At 43.5% G+C, this 22616-nt stretch overlaps 1 protein-coding gene across 1 annotated transcript; it reads right to left on the reverse strand.

Moving 5' to 3' along the window:
- Window positions 1–4432: 4432 nt before the first annotated feature.
- Window positions 4433–11476, reverse strand: LOC105924214 (adenylate kinase 7). Its single transcript, XM_012860085.3, has 18 exons — window positions 11335–11476; window positions 11103–11255; window positions 10033–10147; window positions 9847–9941; window positions 9659–9769; window positions 9487–9570; window positions 9308–9396; window positions 9134–9224; window positions 8951–9028; window positions 8655–8804; window positions 8337–8465; window positions 6622–6727; window positions 6216–6344; window positions 6059–6130; window positions 5762–5959; window positions 4984–5201; window positions 4711–4869; window positions 4433–4631 (listed from the first exon to the last, which is right to left on the reverse strand). Exons 1-18 carry the CDS (start codon window positions 11416–11418, stop codon window positions 4596–4598), a joined length of 2097 nt encoding a protein of 698 aa, XP_012715539.2. The 5' UTR covers window positions 11419–11476; the 3' UTR covers window positions 4433–4595.
- Between the last annotated feature and the right edge of the window lie 11140 nt (window positions 11477–22616).

The raw sequence follows: 22616 nt of genomic DNA on the forward strand, positions 1-22616 counted from the left end.
AGCAGGGAGCGGTTATGAGTGAGTTTAATGGAAAAAAAATCCAAAAACTTACAAAAAAAAAAAACACAGGAGAACTCAGGAACACAAACCAAAACGTAAACCTGGGGTGGAACATGAGGAAGCGATGAGACAAGGTGACGCGAAGCAAGATGAGCAGCAAAGGTAGTCCAGTGAAAGCAGTGTTGAGAGCAGAGCGGAACAGAGAAATCAGCAGTGAGTGGAGAAACAAGAGGAGCTTAAATACTGTGAGGAAGGGAGCTGGAAAGAAAGGCAGGGGTAGATTGGTTAATTAGGCACAGGTGTGGAGAAGGAGCTAGGAGAGAAACTGAGGAGAGAGAGAGCTAGTGGCAACAGGGGCGAGAGAGAGCAACAAAGGAAAGCAGGCAAAATGTAACTAAACAAACATGCAAAAATCACTGAGCTATATTATACACTGGAGTGTTGATTTTGCTGAAAAACTGAAGTCACTGGCCGCCATCTTGCTACTCCCTACTCTCACAGAATCCCATAGGATTTGGTTGCAACAACAAGCAGTTTTCTGGCTGTGTGAAAACGTTTCACAGGTAATTCTACAGTCAGTGGATGTACTAACACTATCAACTACTAGGAAATTAGGTGCTGAAATATTTTACATGTTATTCATATTATATATATATATATATATATATATATATATATATATATATATATATATATATATATATATATATATGTCTATATAAGTATGTGTATATGTATATATATGTATACATATATGTAAATATATGTTTTTGTATATTGTTATTTATATATTTATAAATGTATATATATATATATACAGTATATATATATATATATATATATATATATATATATATATATATATATATATATATATATAATGCAAAATATTTCACATGACTTTCTCAGTACTTGATAGTTTTAGAACATAACACATTTGACATTTTAAAAGTTTTAAGCCCCCCCTGAACATGAGAAAATCCTCGTTATTCGATGCTGTAGCGCACATATTCCCTAGTTACTGGAGGAAAATAGGGAGTACCAATATGGCGGCTGGTGGCTTCAAAGCGACTCATTTTAACAGCGGGCGATTAGCACTCCAGTATATAATATAGCTCACTGGCAAAAACCCAGAACTGTGTAAACCATGATTGGGGGGCCCATCTCTCCCAACAGGCTCCCTGCTGGTGGCCGGGGCCTTGGTCCGCTGGTGGTTCCCATGTCCAGGGAAGGGCACTCGGGTGTGTACTGGCTCACTTCTGGCAGCTGCCTTTTCGGTGCTTTGATGAGCTCTGAAGCCTGACTAAAACTCTCCAAATAGGTCATTACTTTGTAAATGTTCACATACTTGATTAGCAACTACTTTCTCAAGAATTTTACATTAGAAAAGAGAATTAGATATAGGTCTATATATATTTATCAAGTCATCTTCATACAGAGAGGGTTTCTTAAGTAAAGGCTTAATAGTAGCTACTTTAAAAGCCTGTGGCATATACATCGCTTCGTCATGTCCGACAACCCCAAAGCACTTTATACTACAACCCATTCACTCACACATTCACACCCTGACAGTAGTGAGCTATGTTAGTAGCCACAGCTGCCCTGGGGCACACTTAGAGAAGTAAGGCTGCCATACATCGGCGCAACTGAACCCGCTAACCACTGCCAGCAATGCAAATGAAGTGTCTTGCCCAAAGACACACAATTACTGAGACAGTCAGAATGGGAGATCAAACCAGCAACCTGCCAGTTACAAGACGTTCTACCTAACTCTTGAGCAAGACCCTAGCCCCAGAATGCTCACTGTGTGCTGCACAGTGGCAGCCCACTGCTCCCTAAGGGACAGGTTAAAGGGGGAGGACTGATTTTAGTGGAATGTGGGTTGCAATGACAAATTAAGATGATTATTATTATTAAACATAGCCACCCCAAATTATTTAAAGCTCAGAAGAAAACTCTGGAGTACTGGGTATGTGTGTACTATTGTTTCTAGATACGTTTTCTTATCTAAACCTTTCTGTTGTGTGACTATGTTGTATAACTGTGTTGTTATTTTTACCATGTGGGAGCTATAATTTCAAATGATTAAGAAAAAGTAAAACAAATGTGAAAAATATCTTACATTTTCATATTTTGTAATTTTTTGTATAGCAAAATCTATAAAATGGTTAAAAAAAAATGATACCAGAAATAAGAAAGGGCCTGGATGTCTGTGTGCTCAGAAAAATCTGAGCTATCCATATTGATTCACACAAACAAGAGATCAACAAAGGTTGTTTCTGCAGCTCTGGAGGGGGAAAAAATACTCATCTTCCCTTTAGGAAGAATGGAAAAGAAATCTTTCTGCGCCACCTAGTGTTGATCAGGGAGCTTTAACACTGGCTTTTCTGAAACCTAACTCCTAGACTACACCCAAAAGCAGGAAGAGCATGTTATTTTTGTTCATTTTGATGTAGAGATAAAACAAATCAATACATATTTAATAGGTTGCATTATATTTCTTCTCATTTAAAGAAGCTGGGAAATATAGTATTTAGTTTTTTTTTTGTTTTGTTTTTGTAAGTTTGGGAACCTTGCACATCGTGATTACAACTTTACTGGAAACGTTAAGGGTATAATCCTTCTTCCAGTAACTGTTGGCTCTGCAGCGCAGTCGGAGCTGAGTCACTCACCATCTGCACACGCAAACAGAACGAAGCTGAGAAGAAGGGAGGCCTGCAAAGAATCAGAATGTTTAGTAAAAATCTACACAAAAATTAATTTATTCCATCGGTATTGTGCACAGTATGGTTTTAAGGTGGTTTAAAAGTTTCCTTTTGTGATTAAGAAAAACTTTAAATGTTTATATTCTTAGTAATATATTCGCTTTGTGACTTTTGGGTCAAGCTTTACATCACCTTCCACATTTTTTGTCTCCCCTGATAAAGATGTGAAATAAATGAATACATACATACAAAAAAAAACCTTTTTTGTTTCTATGTGTGAGTGAAGGCACATGTTGTGGGGAACTTTTTTGGGTCATCACTTTACATCAAAGTCCTCACTTTACGAGTAAAACGAGCAAAAAACTTTCTCGCTCAGCTGCGAGTACAAACACGCACGCACGCACACACACACACACACACACACACACACACACACACACACACACAACAACATCAGTTGAAGTTGCCTTCAACTGTTCTAGTTAACTGAAACACCACTAGTTTTTTTCATGTTCTATTTTCTATTTACATTTTATTCCTACCTGCTTCTATTCTGTTTTATTTTGCTATATTTTAATCATGTAAAGCACTTTGCATTGTCTTTGTACTGAATTGTGCTATATAAATAAATTTGCCTTGCCTTACCACTACATACTTAAACCTAATTGACACCTTAGTCCTAAACCTAACACCTAGCCAGGAAAAAAAGTGAGGAACAAAAACAGGTCCTCACTTTATATCAAAGGATCGTAGAATTTTATCGTGCCAGCTGGATTTCGGGGTTTGTAATTATTGTCCATATATTTTCTTATTTCTATCTCTGTTCATTATCTTTTTTTTATCTTACTTCGTCCCAGTTCTCCATCTTCCCCTCACTCCCTGTCATGTTTAGCATCAGTTTGTATGTAACGCTGTAACGGCAATGTCATAAATGATCAAGGGTGAAGGTCCCTCTGTAGTGTAGCGAGGTAAGTAACCCAATTGCGTCAGGAAGCGCGTCCGGCATAAAAACTCTGCCAAGTCAGTGTGCAAGTCGTAATGACTTCCTGTGGCGAACCATGAATAAAGGAGCAGCTGACAGGACTCACATCGGGGGGGGGGGGGGGGGGGGGGGTAGTGGCGTCAGGGGTGGATTTGTGGGTATAAAGCCTAACTTGGTAAAGCAAATGAGTTTGGCATCTCTGCACCAGCCAGAGTACCATTCTGCTAGCCACGAAAGAGGACATGACAAGGTGAAGTTTCATCAGAAGGGTTTTTTTTTTCTCCTTATTAATAAAAAGTAAAATTAAAGCTTTGATTCTCTAGATTGTCTTCAGAATGCCATTACGCAACTGAAAACAGACGGTGCCGATTAACCTGGAGGGTTGAGTATATTCGGTAAGTTTTCACTGGTCGTTTATTAGCTCAGAGATTTTTCATCCGGTCTTTTACCTGTTACTTATCTTTGCATTTTTCCATCTCTCACATATTGCTGCTTCCTTTGTTATGTAGACGATTAAATTTTAGGTCACATTGGCTGTACAAAGTACAAAGGTGTTGGGAAATTTCTCCAGTTGTTGTTGGTTTTTTTTTAACTGCAGGTCATCAAAAATGTCCCAACTGATAGAGATGAAGGGAAACTTCTGCTGCGACCTGATACATAATTCACAATTACAAATGCAGATTTAAAATTTTTCGGAAAAATGTGATGCTTTAAGTAACTTTTTCATAGTCCAACATGACACGCCACACTGAGCTTGCTTTTATTAAATCAAGATTAACTTTTATGATTAGAAGTCCACAAACTTTCTAAACATTCAATCTGAAGAGTTGGAGTGATTCCGCACAAACAAGTCATCACAATTTGTCCATGTACGTTTAGATATGAGTGTAAAGGTTGTGAGATGTCATTCAGTCTTCTTTGTTGTTCCGTAAAAGATGTTCAGCCTGCAAAAGCAAAATAAAACCTAATTAAAGGCACAGATCCACCGATCCTCGGTTTTCGGACACATTGCTGTGTAGGTACCAGGAAGTCGACGGGGTCTTCTGGCCTGACTTTGGAGCACTCTACCATGGCCTCGCTCAGGGAAGGCATCACGTACTTCATCAGGTAGTTTCTGAGCGGAAGCGCTTTAGCTTCCAGCAGCTCGGACTCCTGCTGCTTCACCACTAGCAGGTTCATCTTCTAAAAAAAACAACAAAAAAAACATGCATTTTCACAAGCACTCAGTTTTTCCTTCCGGATGTTAAAACATTTTATCTCTCCGTTTGGCACTGCTCACCTAACGCCTGAACTTACCCACTCCTCATAATGAGCCGTCATCTCAGCCAGCGCAGCCTCCTTCCGCCTTTTCCTCTCGGCAGTCTCTGCAGCCAGTTTCAGCTTTCTCTCCTCCTCTCTCCTTTGGTCCTCCCCCTCCTGCTCCTCCGGACACGCGTCGTAGTTCTTGGGTATCCCCACAATCTCTGTTATCTTCTTCATAACACCTGTGTACTCCAAATCATCGGAGCTGATCTCTGGAGAACAAGTCAGACTTAATGCGGTGAAAAAAAAGAACGGCTGAAAACGAAAGAAAAAATATAATTTTCCCTTAATAATCCAAGAGTATGAGTTCACTGCAAAAATAGAACTAAAAATAAGTAAAGTTTTCCTAAAATTAGTGTATCTGTCCTTGATTTGAGCAGGTAAATAAGATGATCTGCCAATAGAATAAGATTTGTGCACTTAAAATAGGAACAATTCATCTCCATCATCTTATTTCAAGTGCAGGATGTCTAATTATCTTAATTTCAGGGGTCAAAATACTCATTCCATTGGCAAATGATCATATTTACCTGCTCAGATCAAGGACAAAAACACTATGTTTAAGAACATTTTGCTTATTTTTAGATCCGTTTTTGCAGTGTTTCTACTAAGGGAACTTATACATGGAGCTTCTCCATGTATGTCCGGTGAAAAAAATGTTTTATTAACGCCACATTGCCAGACAGGACACACACACAAAAAAAAGAAAGAAAGAAAGTTTTGGACTGCTGTGTTGACTCATTGTGGCTAATTATGGTTTTGGAGACAATACCTATATGTTCTGGGTGAATTTCCCGGTGATCAAAAAAGTCCAACAACGTTTCCTTGGTGCTGAAAAGTTGCCGGTAGCGAACCAGGCGAGGAACAAATTCCTCCTGTGTGTAGCACATTTTCTCAGCCATGCTTTCCGGAACGTCTTGTACTCGCTTTTTTAGGAAATCATCTGATGCGTCCAAGGCGAATACGTGCTCTGTAATGCATATGAGGTTAAAAAAAAATAACACACGTGTGAGCGACTCTGGGTTAACGCGTTTTAGCTGTGGCTCCAAACTGATGTCATGAGCACAACCTGGGGTGATGACTTTGTTGTACCGTGGTATTTTGGACATCAATTCTGGATCCTTGTTCTCTGGTTCCTCTTCTGAACAACACAAATCACACTTTTACTGACAGCACTGATGTGTTTTCATTGATTGACAAAAACTATACTGAGGGACCAAACTTGCCAGAGAAGATCTTCTTCGCTTGCTCAGACGTCTCAGGGAAGCCATCAAGAACAAACCCTTGGTTACTACATTGCTTAGAATACAGTTTTTCTCGTAAAATGTCAAACAGCTGATCCTCAGCCAGCTGACCTGAAAAAAAAAAACGGAAATCCAATTGCATTTAACCTTTTTAGTAAAATTTCATTCAAGGAAGTTTCCATCCATACATGCTGTTCCATAATTTAACACTATTTCCCTAAGTTTGCCGAGGCTGATTCATATCCAAGAATAATTAGCTCACGTTTCTCACCTCAGGATTTGGGACTTAAATAAATCTGGTCAAATATTTTACATGAAGATTTTCAGCCATGATTGTTGGAAACCTTTATTTGAAGTTAGATTTGCTTCTTTTTTATTTTTGACCAACCTTGATTATTTTCCATGCTCTGGTTAATAAGTTCCAGTTCTTGCTGTGCAGCAGCCGCTGCCTCTTCACTATTGTCATCAAGATCGGCTCCATTTATCGTCTCCCTCTGCAAAAATGTATACATAAACACGATTAACACAAAACACCTGTTTATGTTTGTCATATAAGGATATCTGGCCACAGCAGCTGTACTCAACCTTGCAAACGTCCTCTTAACCCTTAAACAGTTTGGTACCATTCTAATTATCAATGTATTTTTTGGAGATTTTTGGTGATATACCAACACAATTGTAACGTGAAACAAAATTTATACATCCTTTCATCTTTTATACCCACTTAATCTATGTGGGGCTTGGGATGGGGGTAATCTTTAGCAATCACAGAGCAGCACAGGACAAAGAACCATGCAGAGACACAGTCGGACTGAAGATCAATTAAGAGTGGCCAATTAACCTAACAATCCATCCATTACCTGTACCCGCTAATCCATACAGGGTTAGGGGGGACTGGCGCCCATCTCCAACAGACGGGGAAAACCCTGGACAAGTCACCAGTCCCTCACAGGGAAACCTCACAGTCATTTTGGACTATTGGAGGAAGCTGGGGAACCCAGAGAGAACCCGCAGATCCACATGGAGAACAAGCAACCTCTGCAGAAAGGGAAAGACACCTTTCTGGACAAATGCAAATCAGAAAAGTGTGGCCCCCCCTGAGTCAATACTCTGCAGATGCAACTTTGGCTGTAATTAGAAACGCTCCATATATTTTGGGGAGCATCTCTAACTGCTTTCACATGTCAAGACTGAAGCTTTTGCCTGTTGTTCATTGAAAGACAGCTCAGTCAGATTAAATGATGCAGCTCTGTTAGGCAAACCTTTGCCACAGTTGCAAGACTTTTGCAGTTTTTAAGTTTTTCCATGAGGGCCACCCTGTGTTTAGCTCTATCCCTCCTGCTATCAGCTCTCTTGTCTGCAAAGTAAAGCATCCCCACAGCATGATGTTTCCACCACCGTGTTTCACCACGGGGATGGCCTGCTCAGGGGGATGTGGAGCGTTAACTTTTCCCCAAACAGTTCAGTCTTTTGTCTTATTCAAACACAAAACCTTTGTATGTATTTTTGCAACTTCCAAACACTTAATTAGAATAAGTATTTGTAGATTACAATTCTAATAATTGTCCTGTTGACAGTTTGCCCACATGAGCAGTGGCACTCTGCAGCTCCTGCAAACTTGCCTTGACACGCTTTACTGTTCCTCAAATTGATGCTCTCCTCGCCCGGTCTGTCAGTATAGATTTAACATGTGTTTAAGGCTTTAGATGTTGTTTTACTGCCCAACTGTTCTAGACTGTTCCCTGGTTCTGGTAAAGCTGTTTGTTCACTAATGTTCTCTTGGAACCCTCTGGAGACTGCAGAAGGCAACTGTTTGCCCCAAATTTTATTTAAGTGTATCAGAGTAAAGAGGGGTAAAAACCAAAACGTATGCCACCGTGTTCATATTTCAATTTGTAAACAGGTTTGAAAACAATGCATCGTTTTCGTCATGTGCTGCTTTGTGTTGGTCTTTCACACAAAAGCACAATAAAACACTAATGTTCACCTACAAAAGGTGGAAACGGTTAATTGATATGAACGTTTCTGCAAGGTTACAGTTAACGTTTCCACAAGTGGGCAGCATTAATGTTTTACGATTGTGACTTCTCTGCTTCTACTGACCAGTTGAGCCATTTTCTCCTCGATCATGCTGTTGATGTCAATGCGGTGGATTTTGTAGTGCTGGCAGAGCTTGTTGGCAACAGTCGTCTTCCCCACGGCCGGAGGGCCAACCAGGCAGATTTTAATTGGCTACAGAAGAAACGGGGCAGAAGAAGTACAACCTACTGTGGACATATGGAAACAAGCTTAAAAGCAGAGGAGCTACATGAATGCATCTTAATGACAAAGAGACATTTGGATTTTACGCATCAGATCTTTGGGTACAAACGGTTTTGGCATGCAACTAGCTGGCCCTCATTTGAAGGGCGAAATACTTACAATAAGCTTCCTTGTGTGTTTGTATTCATTTGCGATGCTCTTCATGTTTTCCACCATCCCTTCTTTGCATGTCCAGTCAAAGCCGAACGTGTCGTTGACAATAGAAGCATCGAAGCGCAGGTTGATGCTAAGGCAATCCAGCTCCTCCGGCTGGAACGAGGCACAAACTAATCAGAACCATGTTTAACTGAACTATCGCCTCAGTTGTAAATTAATTACACATACAGTTATGAAAAAGTTGAGCAATGAAAACAATTCTGAATATGAATGGTTTGAGTTAATTTCTAGTCTTGTACCTTAAAGGCTTTCATGGTGACGGCGTCCTCCAGAGGTAACTTGTAGACTTTTTCTGGCCCAAGCACATCACTAATTGCCTAAAGAGTTAAAAGCAAAGAAAGACTTTTTTGTCAGTTTAGAATTGAATACTTTCAAGCAAATGCGATTGTTTTTTATTTTAAATGGCTGAATTCAGACGCCACCTTTACAATTTCCTCTAAAGTGTTCTTGGAATCATCAATGGCAAGGATGTACTTTGCCTTTGGTCTCAGCTTAATGAGGCTTTGGATCACTCTGTAATACAATAAAGTCAGTTTCTGCTCTGGTCTCATTTAAAACATAAGACAAAAAAAAAAAAAAACAACAACAAAATTTACCGTCCAAGGTCGCAAACATGAATCATGGGAATATGATTTGTGCCACTTCCAAATATGGGAATCTTTGATTCCTGCATCAACCATGAAACCTACAGGTACACAGATGAAAAAGAACAAAATAAAACAAATACGATGTATTATTTGTGGAGAAAAGGTATTTTATGCTAATACATATATACCTTAAAAAAGTAGTGAAAGATATTCTCGCCCATTCCATACTGAAGTCCTGCACCTACTACATAACCTTTGAGCTTAGAGGTTTTCTGAAACAGGAGAATTTTCACAAGTTTTTTTATGTGATCCATTTAGGGGGGACAGTGAAATATGCATCACAACATTATTATAACGTACGCCTCTGGGCAATTTGAGAACGAGTTTTTCCAGATTATTGTGGTTCCTGAAACTGGGATGAGGCCTTCGTCGGATGTACTCTTCCTCTGAGCGAGGGGCTTCTGGGTTGTCCTGAAACAAAAGTGAATAACTATGAAAAATACCGAGAGGTGGATAATGTCCGGATTCATTTTATTTTTGACATCTACTGGATCTGAAGGCTTGGTCATCGCCCAAGTCATCACTGAGGAGATGAGGATGAAACATTTGCGGGATGGGAAGTTTTGCATCTCCTCCTGTAGGGCTGTTTGTAAACAGGCAAAAAAGACATTTATCAGTGAACAATATCAGATATTTGATTTTCTTAAAGTCTATAACTGATCTTGTACTTTTACCTGTTACTGCCCATGTTGCTTCTTCAACTTGCTGTTGCGTTGAACTTTCAGTGATGTTGTACACCACCACATCACACTCCAGCAGCAGCTGAAAAAGCTCTTCTCTGGCTGGGGACTAACGAAAAAAAAACAAAAAAAAAAACATCATAGGCAATTAAGGACATTCTTTTTTAGCCTGTTAATGATTCATTTGAACTTCACTTATATTTAAAAATTTGTATTTTGTGCACTAGTTTGAATTTATTGTGGATTTATCCAGATTTGCATGATAACATTGACACACACTTTGGGATGAAGTTGATGAATATGGAATTTAATCTGCTTTTTGATTAATGCAAAACTACTTTCCAAAAGCAGCATGAAACATTTTTAATTAGGCAAATTATAGTTAGATTTTCTGGAGGAAAAGTTTGTGTAAATTTTTGTAGATCCAAAACTTAAAAACTACTTTTTTTTTGTCTTTTCTCAGCAATAAGAACAGGATTTGGGTCAGTCTTTCTTTGAAAACGCTTGCTCTTTAGTCATATTTAATAAATTAATTAAAAGCAGATAGTGGTGCATTAAAGTCTGCATTTTTGTAAGTCATTGCATTTATGTGGTCCTTTTTACTATGGAATTCAAAAGAATGTAAACATTGTGGTTATTCAAAGATGAATAATTTTTGTACCTGTTTTCAATTGTAAAAAGATTTTAATTTTCTGCAACAATAGACATAAAAATGGAAGAAGAAAAAAAAAGGGGGGGGGGGTCACAAAAATCAGTTCAGGGGCCACATACGGACCTAGGGCCACATTCCAGATGCTTGTGTGAGAATTAGAGAAATACACTTTAAAATCAAATTTCACCACTGCAATATTGTTCTTACATGCTTTTAAAGTTTGTTGGTTTAGTAATTTGATCATTATCACGTCATAACTGGTATTAATTAGTCTTCTATGAGCTAAATCGGTTTAATGAATCTTTCTTGGCAAAAAATATTTGTTTATACATCCGTTTCCTTCCATTTACAACCTGCGCTTTCTAATAAATGGGAGCAAAGCACCTGACTGCCATTCTACCGGCGGCCTCACCTCATGCTGCTGGTGCAGAAACTGCAGGCGTTCTCTGGAGGAGGAGGACACCGTTCCTAGAACCAGGAAGGCAGGTTCCTGCCGGGGAGAGGCGCTCTCCTCGGCTTCCCCGTCATCATCCGACTCCTCTCTAGCGTCACATTTAGCTAAAACCTGTCCAGGTTAAGCCCGAGAAAATACGGCAATTAATTGATTTCAATCGGCGCCGAACCTGCGAACTTTTCCTCCGTACCTCAGCGATGTGCCTTGAAGAATACGCGTCCACGTCGTTCACAAAAACCCGTTTAAGAAGAGTCTGTTGCGTCCGGTTATCCATTAAGAAAACTTTCAGACGATTAGTGGGGAAAGTGCTGAAACAAAACCCAGCTCTGTCCTGCTCCGCATTAAGGTTGCTATGGACGCAAAAGCGGTTGGCAGCGTCCAGCCAATGGCACGCAGATTACGTAAACTACGTAAAAACGGGCCGTAGTCCCGCAAATTATTTTTCAATTCAGTGAGAATGTTTACTAAGCACTCACTTATTGTTTTCCTGTTTTTCTTTTATTATTATTATTATTATTATTATTATTATTATTATTATTATTATTATTATTATTATTATTATTATTATTATTATTATTATTATTATTACGTTCGTTTTTCGGCGTCTAGCTACTTCTGCACACTTCAAACGATTTCCACAACCGTTCAGCTCGTTTATTTTAGCCTCTAGCTTTTTTTTTTTTTTTACCTATAAATAAAATTTCCTTATTCCAGTTTCTCATGAGGTACCAACATCAATTTATGCAGCTGGATTAAAACTAGAAAAAAGTAGACACTTCAGAGTTATCTTAAAGTCTTCATTTAACTCAAAATTCAATTAAAAAATGCTTTAGTTGTCCCAAAGGGGAATTAAATGCTGGTGTAACTCATGGGAGGGTGATGGCTGCAGGCAGGAAGGATCACCTGTAGGCTACCGGTCTGTATTATGGTGGATCTGGAGAAGCTTCTGACTGAAGACATTGTTGTGGCACAACAGTCCGATAAAGAGGATGCATTTGGTCACTGTAGTGTGTGTCATGTTCAAGAAACCAGTTTGAGAAGATTGCCTCGGTGGCTTTTTCCCAGCAGGATAATGCAGTATGTGGACATAAAGGGATGCTTGTGGTAAGTGAAAATACCAAAGTAGACTGAAGGATGCTTACAATGATTAGTGCAAACTAAGAGGTGCAAGATGTGCCAACAAAATATCCTCCACATCATTATACAACTACCACCAGTTTGAGCCTTTGATTGGTGGTTGTTTATGCTTTATGTTTAACTTTTGACCTTACCATCTGAATGCTCAAATCAAGACCCATATTGTACCAGGTAATGTCTTTTCATTCTGATGTTGTCCAAGTCTGGTGAAATGTCGCCTCACCTTCCTGATCTTGCCGCTCAAGAGCCACATTCAGTGTGGTCTTCTGGTGCTATAGCACATCTGCTTAATGAGTTGTACATTCAGAGATTGTATTTCACTTACATTGGTTGGAACAGTGGGACTACTTAATCTTCTGGTGCCTTTCTATCATATCGAAGCAGTCTGTCTATTCTATGACGTCAACAAAAGGATTTGTGTTGACACGATGGCTACTCAGGTGTACAGCCTTTCTTAAGCCATTCTCTGTAAAGCAAAAAGATATTTTTGCATGAAAATCAAAATAATATTTGTTTATTATTATTTATTTTTATTGTGAATGTAATGTAACACGCTCTTTATGTATTTATTTTTCTTATGATGGAATAGTAGTTTTTTATGTGTGAATGCAGTGTGACATATAGTTTGGACTATGTAGCAGCCTGTCTGTACCCAAGACAAATTTCCTTTGGGACAATAAAGTTCATCATATCATATCATATCATATCATATCATATCATATCATATCATATCATATCATATCATATCATATCATAAATAAGCAGCATTCAGACCAGCCTACTAGGCCCTACCAACCATACGACTTTGAGGCCACTTATATCAACTTTACTCCCCCTTCTGTTTCCCAGTTGGACCTTCAGCAAGTTATCTTTGCCACTTGTTGATTCCCAAATGAAGTTGCTGCAACGGGATTGGCTGAAGTATTAACAAGCAACTGAAAAGGTGCATCTAACGGTGGTTGGGAGTTCAGGTAATTTAAAACACATTTGACTCAGAAATGATTGTGAAATAATTTAATCTGCAAATAATCTTATGTATATGATTTTAAAGTTTAAATGTGTTTTTCTAACAATTTTATCCTTTTGGCTTTTGAAGGCTTAATGTCGCAAAAAAATTCTGGGGAAAGTTTTATCCCTGCAGGCAATGTCAAATTAACACCCTCCGTTCTTGCGTCCCTATTTGCACAAACGAGCCCCACCTGCAGTCCTGCAGAGCCCCTCAGTTTGCAGGACAATGGAGAGCTGACATGGAAACTTTCAAAGCACCCCGTTTATTTATAGAGTTGACTTTATCAGCACAATTGCTGGTGCCTGTTGATGGAGTCTGTGCGCTCACTGAAACGCGCCGGTCGTGTATTCAAAGCACAGGAATAAGGACTGAGATGATCAGTTGTTGTTTTTTACCGTGAATAGTAATAAGTTCTTAATTAGGCACTGGAGTGAAGAGATTAGGTTTTACCTCATGACGACATAACAAGGTGTCCATAAAACACAACAGGTCCACGATGCAATGAACAATTAAGTCTGCAGAGAAGCTCCTTGGGGCGACCTTCCCCCCCATCCAGGACTGCAGGTATGCCGGTATGGGCTCAGGAGATTGCTACCATCTTTTCAGAAGATGAAGAGATGTTAGTGTCAGGACTCAGACAGCAGGGTTGTGCAGCTCCCGGCCAGTCCTGCTATTTTCCCTTCACAGGTGTTCGTGGTTGACTGGTGGGCGGAGACGCACACCTGCGACTCATCCAGCAGCACTCGACGGACTACAAGAACATCGTTCGAACAGCGAGAGGACGCCAGAGTGTTTTCGTTGCGGTATGCTTCAGCAGCCACGACCTCTCGCCAGTTCTTCCCTCGATGCTAAAGCTTTGTCTCTGTGTTTCCCTAAAGGTTACCTTCTCGAGCTCCAAGATCCCCTTCGTGACTCATCTGTTCCCTCGACCTCCTCCCGAGTCGAGCCCGGACCCAAGGCTCACTCCTACGACCTCCGGTTCCCCTCGCTGTTCAGGATCCCGGTGCCACGGTGCTGCTCGGACCTCCTCGCCCCGCTCAACGGCAACCCGAACACCTGCCATCAACATCAAGCTGAGTCCTTACACACACAACCCTCCCGGCCGCGTACTCTCGCACCTTGTGGTAAGCTTACGCTCTGTAGTTATCTCTGTTAGCCTATGCTAGCACTAACCACTTACCTTACTCCTAGAACGATCCGGTTCCCCGTTCCCGAGCCTGCCCGAGCCGTCACCTCGTTCCCCAGACCGTCCCACTGTCTCTGAGTTATCCTCCCGTCCGCAGACTGGTTCTGCTGTCTGAACCTCTCGAGTGAATAAAATTCTTAACTTATACCTGTGTAACCGAGTGTGATTCTGCATGTGGGCCCGACACCTTAAACCTAACATGACAGAAGAACACTCTGGCCACCAGTTCGACCCAGCAGACACACTCGGTGGGACCGTAGCGGCCCAGCAGGACCAAATTAGGGGGCTGGAATCCACCGTTCTGGGCCTGCAAGGCCAGTTGCAGAGTTTAGCCGGCCAGATTAGCCAGCTTACCGCTATGCTAAGCGCTAACCAGCAGCCTCCTGTTCCGGCTTCGCCCGGCCCCGCCCCTGAGCCTGTCGTCCCTCCTGCAACGTCATCACCCGGTACAGAAACCTCCTCCCCTTCTCCGGAGAAATTCTCCGGAGACAGCGGAGATTGTGGAGGATTTTTGTTTCAGTGCACTTTAGTTTTTAACCGATCCCCGCGTTTATTTGCCCAAGACGAGGCTAAGATCACTTTTATTTTACGGTTACTTACGGGTCGCGCTCTTAGATGGGCTGAGGCACGTTTCCCTGACTGCCAACAGTTTGGTGTTTCTTTTGACGAGTTTTTGGCTGAGTTTAAGATGATCTTCGCCGCAGAGGCAGACCAGGTTCAGGACTCCAGGCGACTGTTGGCTCTCCGACAGCGGGGTAGACGTTTGGCTGACTTTGCCATCGAGTTCCGCACACTGGCCGCCGCGGCTGGCTGGGAGCAGCGCGCGTTGAAGACTGTGTTCTTCCAGGCATTAGACGAGTCCCTTAAGGACGAGTTAAGCCGCCAAGAGGAACCAGCTACGCTCAATGAGTTTATCTCACTAGCTATCCGCCTAGACAATCGTCTCCGTTCCCGCTCAAAGAATCGCCCTCTCGGACCGCTCGCTCCTCGGCCACAGTACCACGAGCGAGACCCCCCTAGACCCGCTGATCCTCCGCTGCCGCCACCCGAACCCATGCAGTTGGGCCGGGTTCGGCTCACCCCTGAGGAAAGAGAGCAGCGTATGGGTTCAAGGCTGTGCTTGTATTGTGCCTCCGCTGCTCATTATGTTAGGAACTGCCCTGAACGGCCAAAAGATCAGGTCCGTCGGTAATAACGGAGGTACCGACGGACCAACCTAAGTTAACTTGTTCGTCTCCTCCGCGGCTTTGCCTAAGAGCAACCATTGTTTCTCCTCGAGCTACCCTTTCGTTATCCGCCCTAGTTGATTCAGGGTGTGATTTTAATTTGATTGACAGCTCTTTCGCCCGACGGGCGGGGCTGAAGATTTTTCCTCTCGATTCGCCACTTCATGTTTCGGCCTTAGATGGAGGAGATCTCCCGAGTATTTCCTACAGAACCCAGCCGTTTGAGTTAGTTATTTCTGGTAATCACAGAGAACGGCTTTCCTTTTTTGTTTTTCCCTTAAAACACGCCCCGTTGGTTCTCGGCGTCCCCTGGCTGCAACAGCACAATCCCCACATTAACTGGGTGGACCACCGGGTGGAGTCCTGGTCGTCTAACTGCCATGCAGTCTGTTTACAGTCTGCGGTCCCTTCTTGTCAGGCCCCGCCGCAGCCGCCCCTTCAGGCAGATCCTGAGTCCCTAAGATCGGTGCCTGAGTGCTATCACGACCTCAGGCAGGTTTTCAGTAAATCACAAGCCTGCTCCTTGCCCCCGCATAGGCCCTACGATTGCGCTATAGATCTCCTGCCGGGTGCCCCGCTGCCGGCCAGCCGTCTCTATAATATTTCTCAGGCGGAGCGTCAGGCTCTAGAAAAGTATATTAAGGAGTCCCTGGCTGCCGGGCTTATCCAGACCTCTTCCTCGCCGTTAGGGGCAGGATTCTTTTTTGTTTCTAAGAAGGACGGTTCTCTACGTCCCTGTATTGATTATCGAGGTCTGAATGCTATTACGGTGAAGAATAGGTATCCCCTTCCCCTTCTCTCCTCGGCCCTTGAACCGGTTCAGTCAGCTACAGTCTTTTCCAAATTAGATCTACGTAACGCTTACCACTTGGTGCGGGTCCGCCGGGGGGACGAGTGGAAGACAGCCTTCAAGACTCCTTTGGGTCATTTTGAGTACCGAGTCATGCCTTTCGGCCTATGCAACGCCCCTGCCGTCTTCCAAGCCCTAGTGAATGACGTCCTCCGAGATTTCCTAAATGTGTTTGTGTTCGTCTATCTAGACGACATCCTTATTTATTCTCGTAACCTCTCTGAGCATCAACAACATGTGCGCCTAGTCCTCCAACGCCTGCTTGAGAACAAGTTATTTGTTAAAGCTGAAAAGTGTGAATTTCACAAGTCCTCAGTAACCTTCCTTGGTTTAATTCTAGAAGGAGGACGAGTTCGTTCGGACCCCGAAAAGATCAAGGCAGTCCTCGAATGGCCAGTCCCCGAAACCAGGAAGCAGCTCCAACGTTTCCTGGGGTTCGCCAACTTTTACAGGCGTTTCATCCGGGGTTATAGCCAGATCGCCGCTCCCCTTCACTCCCTCACCTCAGTCAAAGTACCCTACATATGGAATCCCCAAGCTGACTCAGCGTTCGCCGATCTCAAGAAGAGATTCTCTCAGGCCCCCGTCCTTGTTCACCCTGATCCGAAGAAGCAGTTCATCGTTGAGATTGACGCCTCCGATACGGGAGTCGGAGCAGTGCTTTCCCAGATTTCAGACCCAGACCATAAGCTACATCCCTGTGCCTTTTTCTCCCGACGCCTAACCCCAGCAGAACGAAACTACGACGTCGGGGACAGAGAGCTGCTCGCCATCAAGCTCGCCCTGGAGGAGTGGCGCCACTGGCTTGAGGGGTCCGAGCAGCCCGTTCACGTCTGGACCGACCATAAGAACCTGGCCTACATTCAAACAGCGAGGAGGCTAAACCCCAGGCAGGCCCGCTGGTCCCTCTTCTTTTCTCGGTTTAACTTGTCCATCTCATACCGCCCCGGTTCCAAGAACCTGAAACCAGACGCCCTGTCTCGCCTTCACTCTCCCCCCGACTTGGAGGAGGAACCAGCCACTATCATCCCTCCATCCTGTGTTTTTGGTGCCCTCCAGTGGGAGATCCAGGATTTGATTACTCAGGCTCTGCGGACTGAACCTGACCCCGGAACCGGACCTCCTGGCCGATTGTTTGTTCCCACTTCCGTCCGTCCCCGAGTCCTACAGTGGGCCCATTCTGAGAAGTTCTCCGCGCACCCTGGCATCCACCGTACCCACACGTTCATCTCCCGTCAATTTTGGTGGCCCTCCTTATCCCGTGACGTCAAGACCTTTGTCCTCTCTTGCCCCGTATGTGCACAGAACAAGCCATCTAACCGACCGCCTGCGGGTCTCCTACAGCCCTTACCCATACCTGAGCGCCCCTGGTCCCACATAGCCCTGGACTTTGTCACCGGTCTTCCCCCGTCCCAAGGAATGACAACCATTCTCACTATAATCGACCGTTTTTCTAAAGCCTGTCACCTAATCCCACTCCGAAAGCTTCCCTCAGCACTTCAAACGGCCCAGCTCCTGGTCAGACACGTTCTCCGCCTCCACGGAATTCCGCAGGAGGTTCTGTCTGACCGTGGTCCACAGTTTGTTTCTCGTGTGTGGAGGGAGTTTGCCGTGGCCCTGGGTGCCCGGTATACTTTAACCTCCGGTTATCACCCACAGACCAACGGTCAGACAGAACGTCTGAACCAGGAGCTGGAAACCGCCCTCCGTTGTCTCACTTCACAGAACCCAACTGACTGGAGTAAGTTCCTCCCTTGGGTCGAATATGCGCACAATAGCCATGTTTCCTCAGCCACTGGTTTATCCCCCTTTGAAGTGTCTTTAGGTTATCAGCCTCCTCTACTCCCAGAAGACAACTCACGTATCACAGTCCCCTCAGTAAAGGACCATATCGCCCGTTGTAAGCAGTATTGGAACCAGACCATCCAAGCCCTCAAGAACACTGCCGAGACCAATCGCCGATTCGCTGACCGGAGGCGCGTCCCTGCCCCCAGTTACCATCCCGGTCAGCGAGTCTGGCTTTCCACCCGAGACCTCCCCTCCCGAGCAGCCTCCAAGAAGCTGTCCCCACGTTTCACCGGCCCTTACGAGATCATCTCCATTGTCAGCCCCACAACTGTCCGTCTCCGTCTCCCATCTCACTCCCGAGTTCATCCAACGTTCCACGTCTCTCAAATCAAGCCCGTCGTCTCCAGCTCCTTGTGCCCTCCGGCCGAACCCCCTCCACCCGCCCAGGACCATCATGGGCGCCGCATCCAGCGGATCGTGACCTCCCGTCGGCGTGGTAAGGGGTTTCAATACCTCGTGGACTGGGTTGGCCGCGGTCCCGAGGATCGGACATGGCTCGCCGGCTCCTCCATCCCGGATCAGTCTCTTATCGACTCCTTCCGTTCCTCCCGTCCCTCCTCGTCATCCTCGGAATCGCCAGGTGGCGATCCTTGAGGGGGGGGTGGTGTCAGGACTCAGACAGCAGGGTTGTGCAGCTCCCGGCCAGTCCTGCTATTTTCCCTTCACAGGTGTTCGTGGTTGACTGGTGGGCGGAGACGCACACCTGCGACTCATCCAGCAGCACTCGACGGACTACAAGAACATCGTTCGAACAGCGAGAGGACGCCAGAGTGTTTTCGTTGCGGTATGCTTCAGCAGCCACGACCTCTCGCCAGTTCTTCCCTCGATGCTAAAGCTTTGTCTCTGTGTTTCCCTAAAGGTTACCTTCTCGAGCTCCAAGATCCCCTTCGTGACTCATCTGTTCCCTCGACCTCCTCCCGAGTCGAGCCCGGACCCAAGGCTCACTCCTACGACCTCCGGTTCCCCTCGCTGTTCAGGATCCCGGTGCCACGGTGCTGCTCGGACCTCCTCGCCCCGCTCAACGGCAACCCGAACACCTGCCATCAACATCAAGCTGAGTCCTTACACACACAACCCTCCCGGCCGCGTACTCTCGCACCTTGTGGTAAGCTTACGCTCTGTAGTTATCTCTGTTAGCCTATGCTAGCACTAACCACTTACCTTACTCCTAGAACGATCCGGTTCCCCGTTCCCGAGCCTGCCCGAGCCGTCACCTCGTTCCCCAGACCGTCCCACTGTCTCTGAGTTATCCTCCCGTCCGCAGACTGGTTCTGCTGTCTGAACCTCTCGAGTGAATAAAATTCTTAACTTATACCTGTGTAACCGAGTGTGATTCTGCATGTGGGCCCGACACCTTAAACCTAACATGACAGTTAGCATATTTCTTTATCATGTGTACTTATGGCCATAGACATTATATACGTAGAAGCGTCATTGGGCGGGTTCTGCCTATGCTGCGATGCGTCAGAGCGTCCGCCATCTTAAATGTGGCAAATCTGCAGTTACTCAGTCACTTAAACAGTATCAGAGGGACTTTAATCTCTGAATATACTTTGTATTCGTAGTATTTTTGTTTTTGTAATATTACAAGTCTATTTTTGTATCCCTTTAGTTTCATTCACCTGAATTTTTTCTCCTAAAGAATAAAAATATTTAAAATAATCTAACCTGGCCCTATTACTCCAGGAGTGAAATAATTCTGCAAACTGTGACTATTCTGGAAATGTTCCCTCTTAATTCTCATAATATGACGTTTTTCTCATAACATTATCACTTTTGTGTTTGTTTGTTTTTTTTACTTTATTGACCTAGGACTTTTTTTTCCCTCATATTATTAATTTTACCTCTTTAATAATAATTTACTTCTTTCAACAGAACTCATTTACCTCTTTAAACAGAACTCATATATATATATATGAGTTCTGTTATTGTAAACGTGAATAGATAGATAGATGTTATGTTCACAATAACAGAACTCAACTGTTTTCTGCCACATACAATATGGCGGTGACGTTGACGTGCGAACCTGCGCCCTATGACATGTCTACGTATATGATGTCTGTGGTTATGGCGTGATAAAGATGAGTCGGATTGTTTCTACAGTACACAACAAAACAAACAAACAAAAAAGAAACAACTCATTTGTGTTCTGTAGGAATTATAAAGACCAAATGGTTGGGTTGAGTTCTTTATTGTAGTTTTTAGTTCAGACATTGGGGAACGCTGTCCTTCCTGTTTAAAGAAAACACAGATACAAACGTCCCCGCTTGTGTTTTCCCTACATTTCTATTGGTTTAGGAACATTATTTTTTCATGGAGGAACCACTCATGCTTTATTCTAGTATGTCTCCTCAGCAGGACAGGGCGGCAAAAGGGAGAAACATGCTCCAGGTGCTGCTTAAAAGCTCTTTGGAGCAAACCAACGACATTAGGAGGGTAGTGCTTAGAAGAGTTAAATTGAGGATTATTTTTAGTCTTCTTGGGCTATAATGATTTCCAGTATATTCATGAAAATATTCATTGGGGACTGTTTATTGTTCTGTTGTGGGATTTGTGCAAATACTATTTATTCCGTGTTTTCTGATTATCCACTTTCAAGGTTTCTTCCTGTGAATCACTTAAGGGAGACTTGGTATGAAAGTCCGCTAGTTGCTTTTGTTGTGCGCTGTTGGTACACATGGCCTGTAGGTTAAAAATAAAGCCACCGCAAACTTTATTCTATTGCCATGCCTCCCCAAATGACACCATCCTTCCAACAAAGATGACATTTGTAGAGTAGACATCTGTGCAGCTCCCCCCCCCGCTTCTCAGATCTCCTTGCTCAGCGTGTCAGTGTGGGTGAATAGCCATGACTTGGTAGGTTTGTAGATGGGCCATACTTCCGTTTCCAGATGATGAGCTTGCTCTGTGAGGTGTCCAGAGCTTGAGATATGTTTTGATGACCTAAATCTGCTTTAAAACCTTACTGTACCATTATTAGTATCCGGTCTGCTGTGTTCCATGGTTGTATAAAAAAAAAATAAAACATCTTGAAACCTGCATTAAATTTGCTTTGTGTTGGTCTGTCACATAAAATGTCTTTGTGGTTGTAATGTGACGAAATGTGAAACAGTTCAGAGGTATGTATCCTAAAGCAAGGCATAGAACATCTCACTCAGCACAGTTTGTTAAACACTGTCAGCTGTTTGAAACAGGCAGGTGCGGCTTTAAAAAAATGTCTGCTGTTATAATCAGAATCACCTCAGTGAATATTTTTGACATCGCCAATTCTAGCTTAATCCCGGTGATATTAACCACAGAGGAAGAGCAGATTTAACCCATTGTTACTTGAAATCCACAGCTAAAACTAGCTTTGCCGTGGCTTAACTTGGCAGGAAACGTTACTATTGCCGCAGGCCAGACAGCGAACATACTCCCGTCTGTGTCGGACGGACTGTTACGCAGCAGTTGATGCTAACAGCTGCCTAACTCTGCGTTTATGTGTGGAAGCTTTGAAATACGGAGGCAGCTGTCAAGACAGAAGGCCTTCCTGCTTTACCTTATAAGGACGAGTGTCCCTCAAAACCGTGAGCCGTTTAGGAGCAATCGGCTTCGTCCTGATAAAGGCCATGTGGTAAAAGCAGGGATTCTGCCAAAAAGTGCTTCTCTGAGTTGAACGGATGTGTTGACAAAACACAGCACTGGTTTCTTCCAAGGCCGGTGTGATCCCGGGGGGGTTCTCCTTTTTTTTTAATCAGTGGAAGCTTCACATTGAGTTAACAAGTTGGAATTTAAAACTGAACACTCAGATCCTCTCTAGCTGCTGTTTCAGTCCATCCGGAGGCAAGGAACTTCTGAAAGGGATTGATCGCACATCTTCTCTGATGCTGCTGCTGTAAGATTTTAAATATAGAAGCTTCGCTGTATCCCTGGGAATGAGGACCGTTTATAAGTATGACTCCATGCAAACTGTGTGCGGAACCTCCGACATCGCTAGATGTTTATCTTGGCTGCTTCGCTTCGACAAAAATATGACACCCTTCAGAATTATTAGGATGCCCTGGTAAAGACGTGTAAAAGTGTTTAATTGCTGCTTAAGCTGACTCAAATCCCTGCACCTCTCAATGTTATTGTAATATTCCTCGCTTTATCCCATGGCAAGACGGACATGGATCTTCGACCAGTCTCGTTTGTCACAGTTTGCATTGTTTTTTTAGGCTTCTTAATTCTTGATCTG

This window comes from Fundulus heteroclitus, chromosome 15 (assembly GCF_011125445.2).
Source record: "Fundulus heteroclitus isolate FHET01 chromosome 15, MU-UCD_Fhet_4.1, whole genome shotgun sequence".
Taxonomy (NCBI): Eukaryota; Metazoa; Chordata; class Actinopteri; order Cyprinodontiformes; family Fundulidae; genus Fundulus; species Fundulus heteroclitus.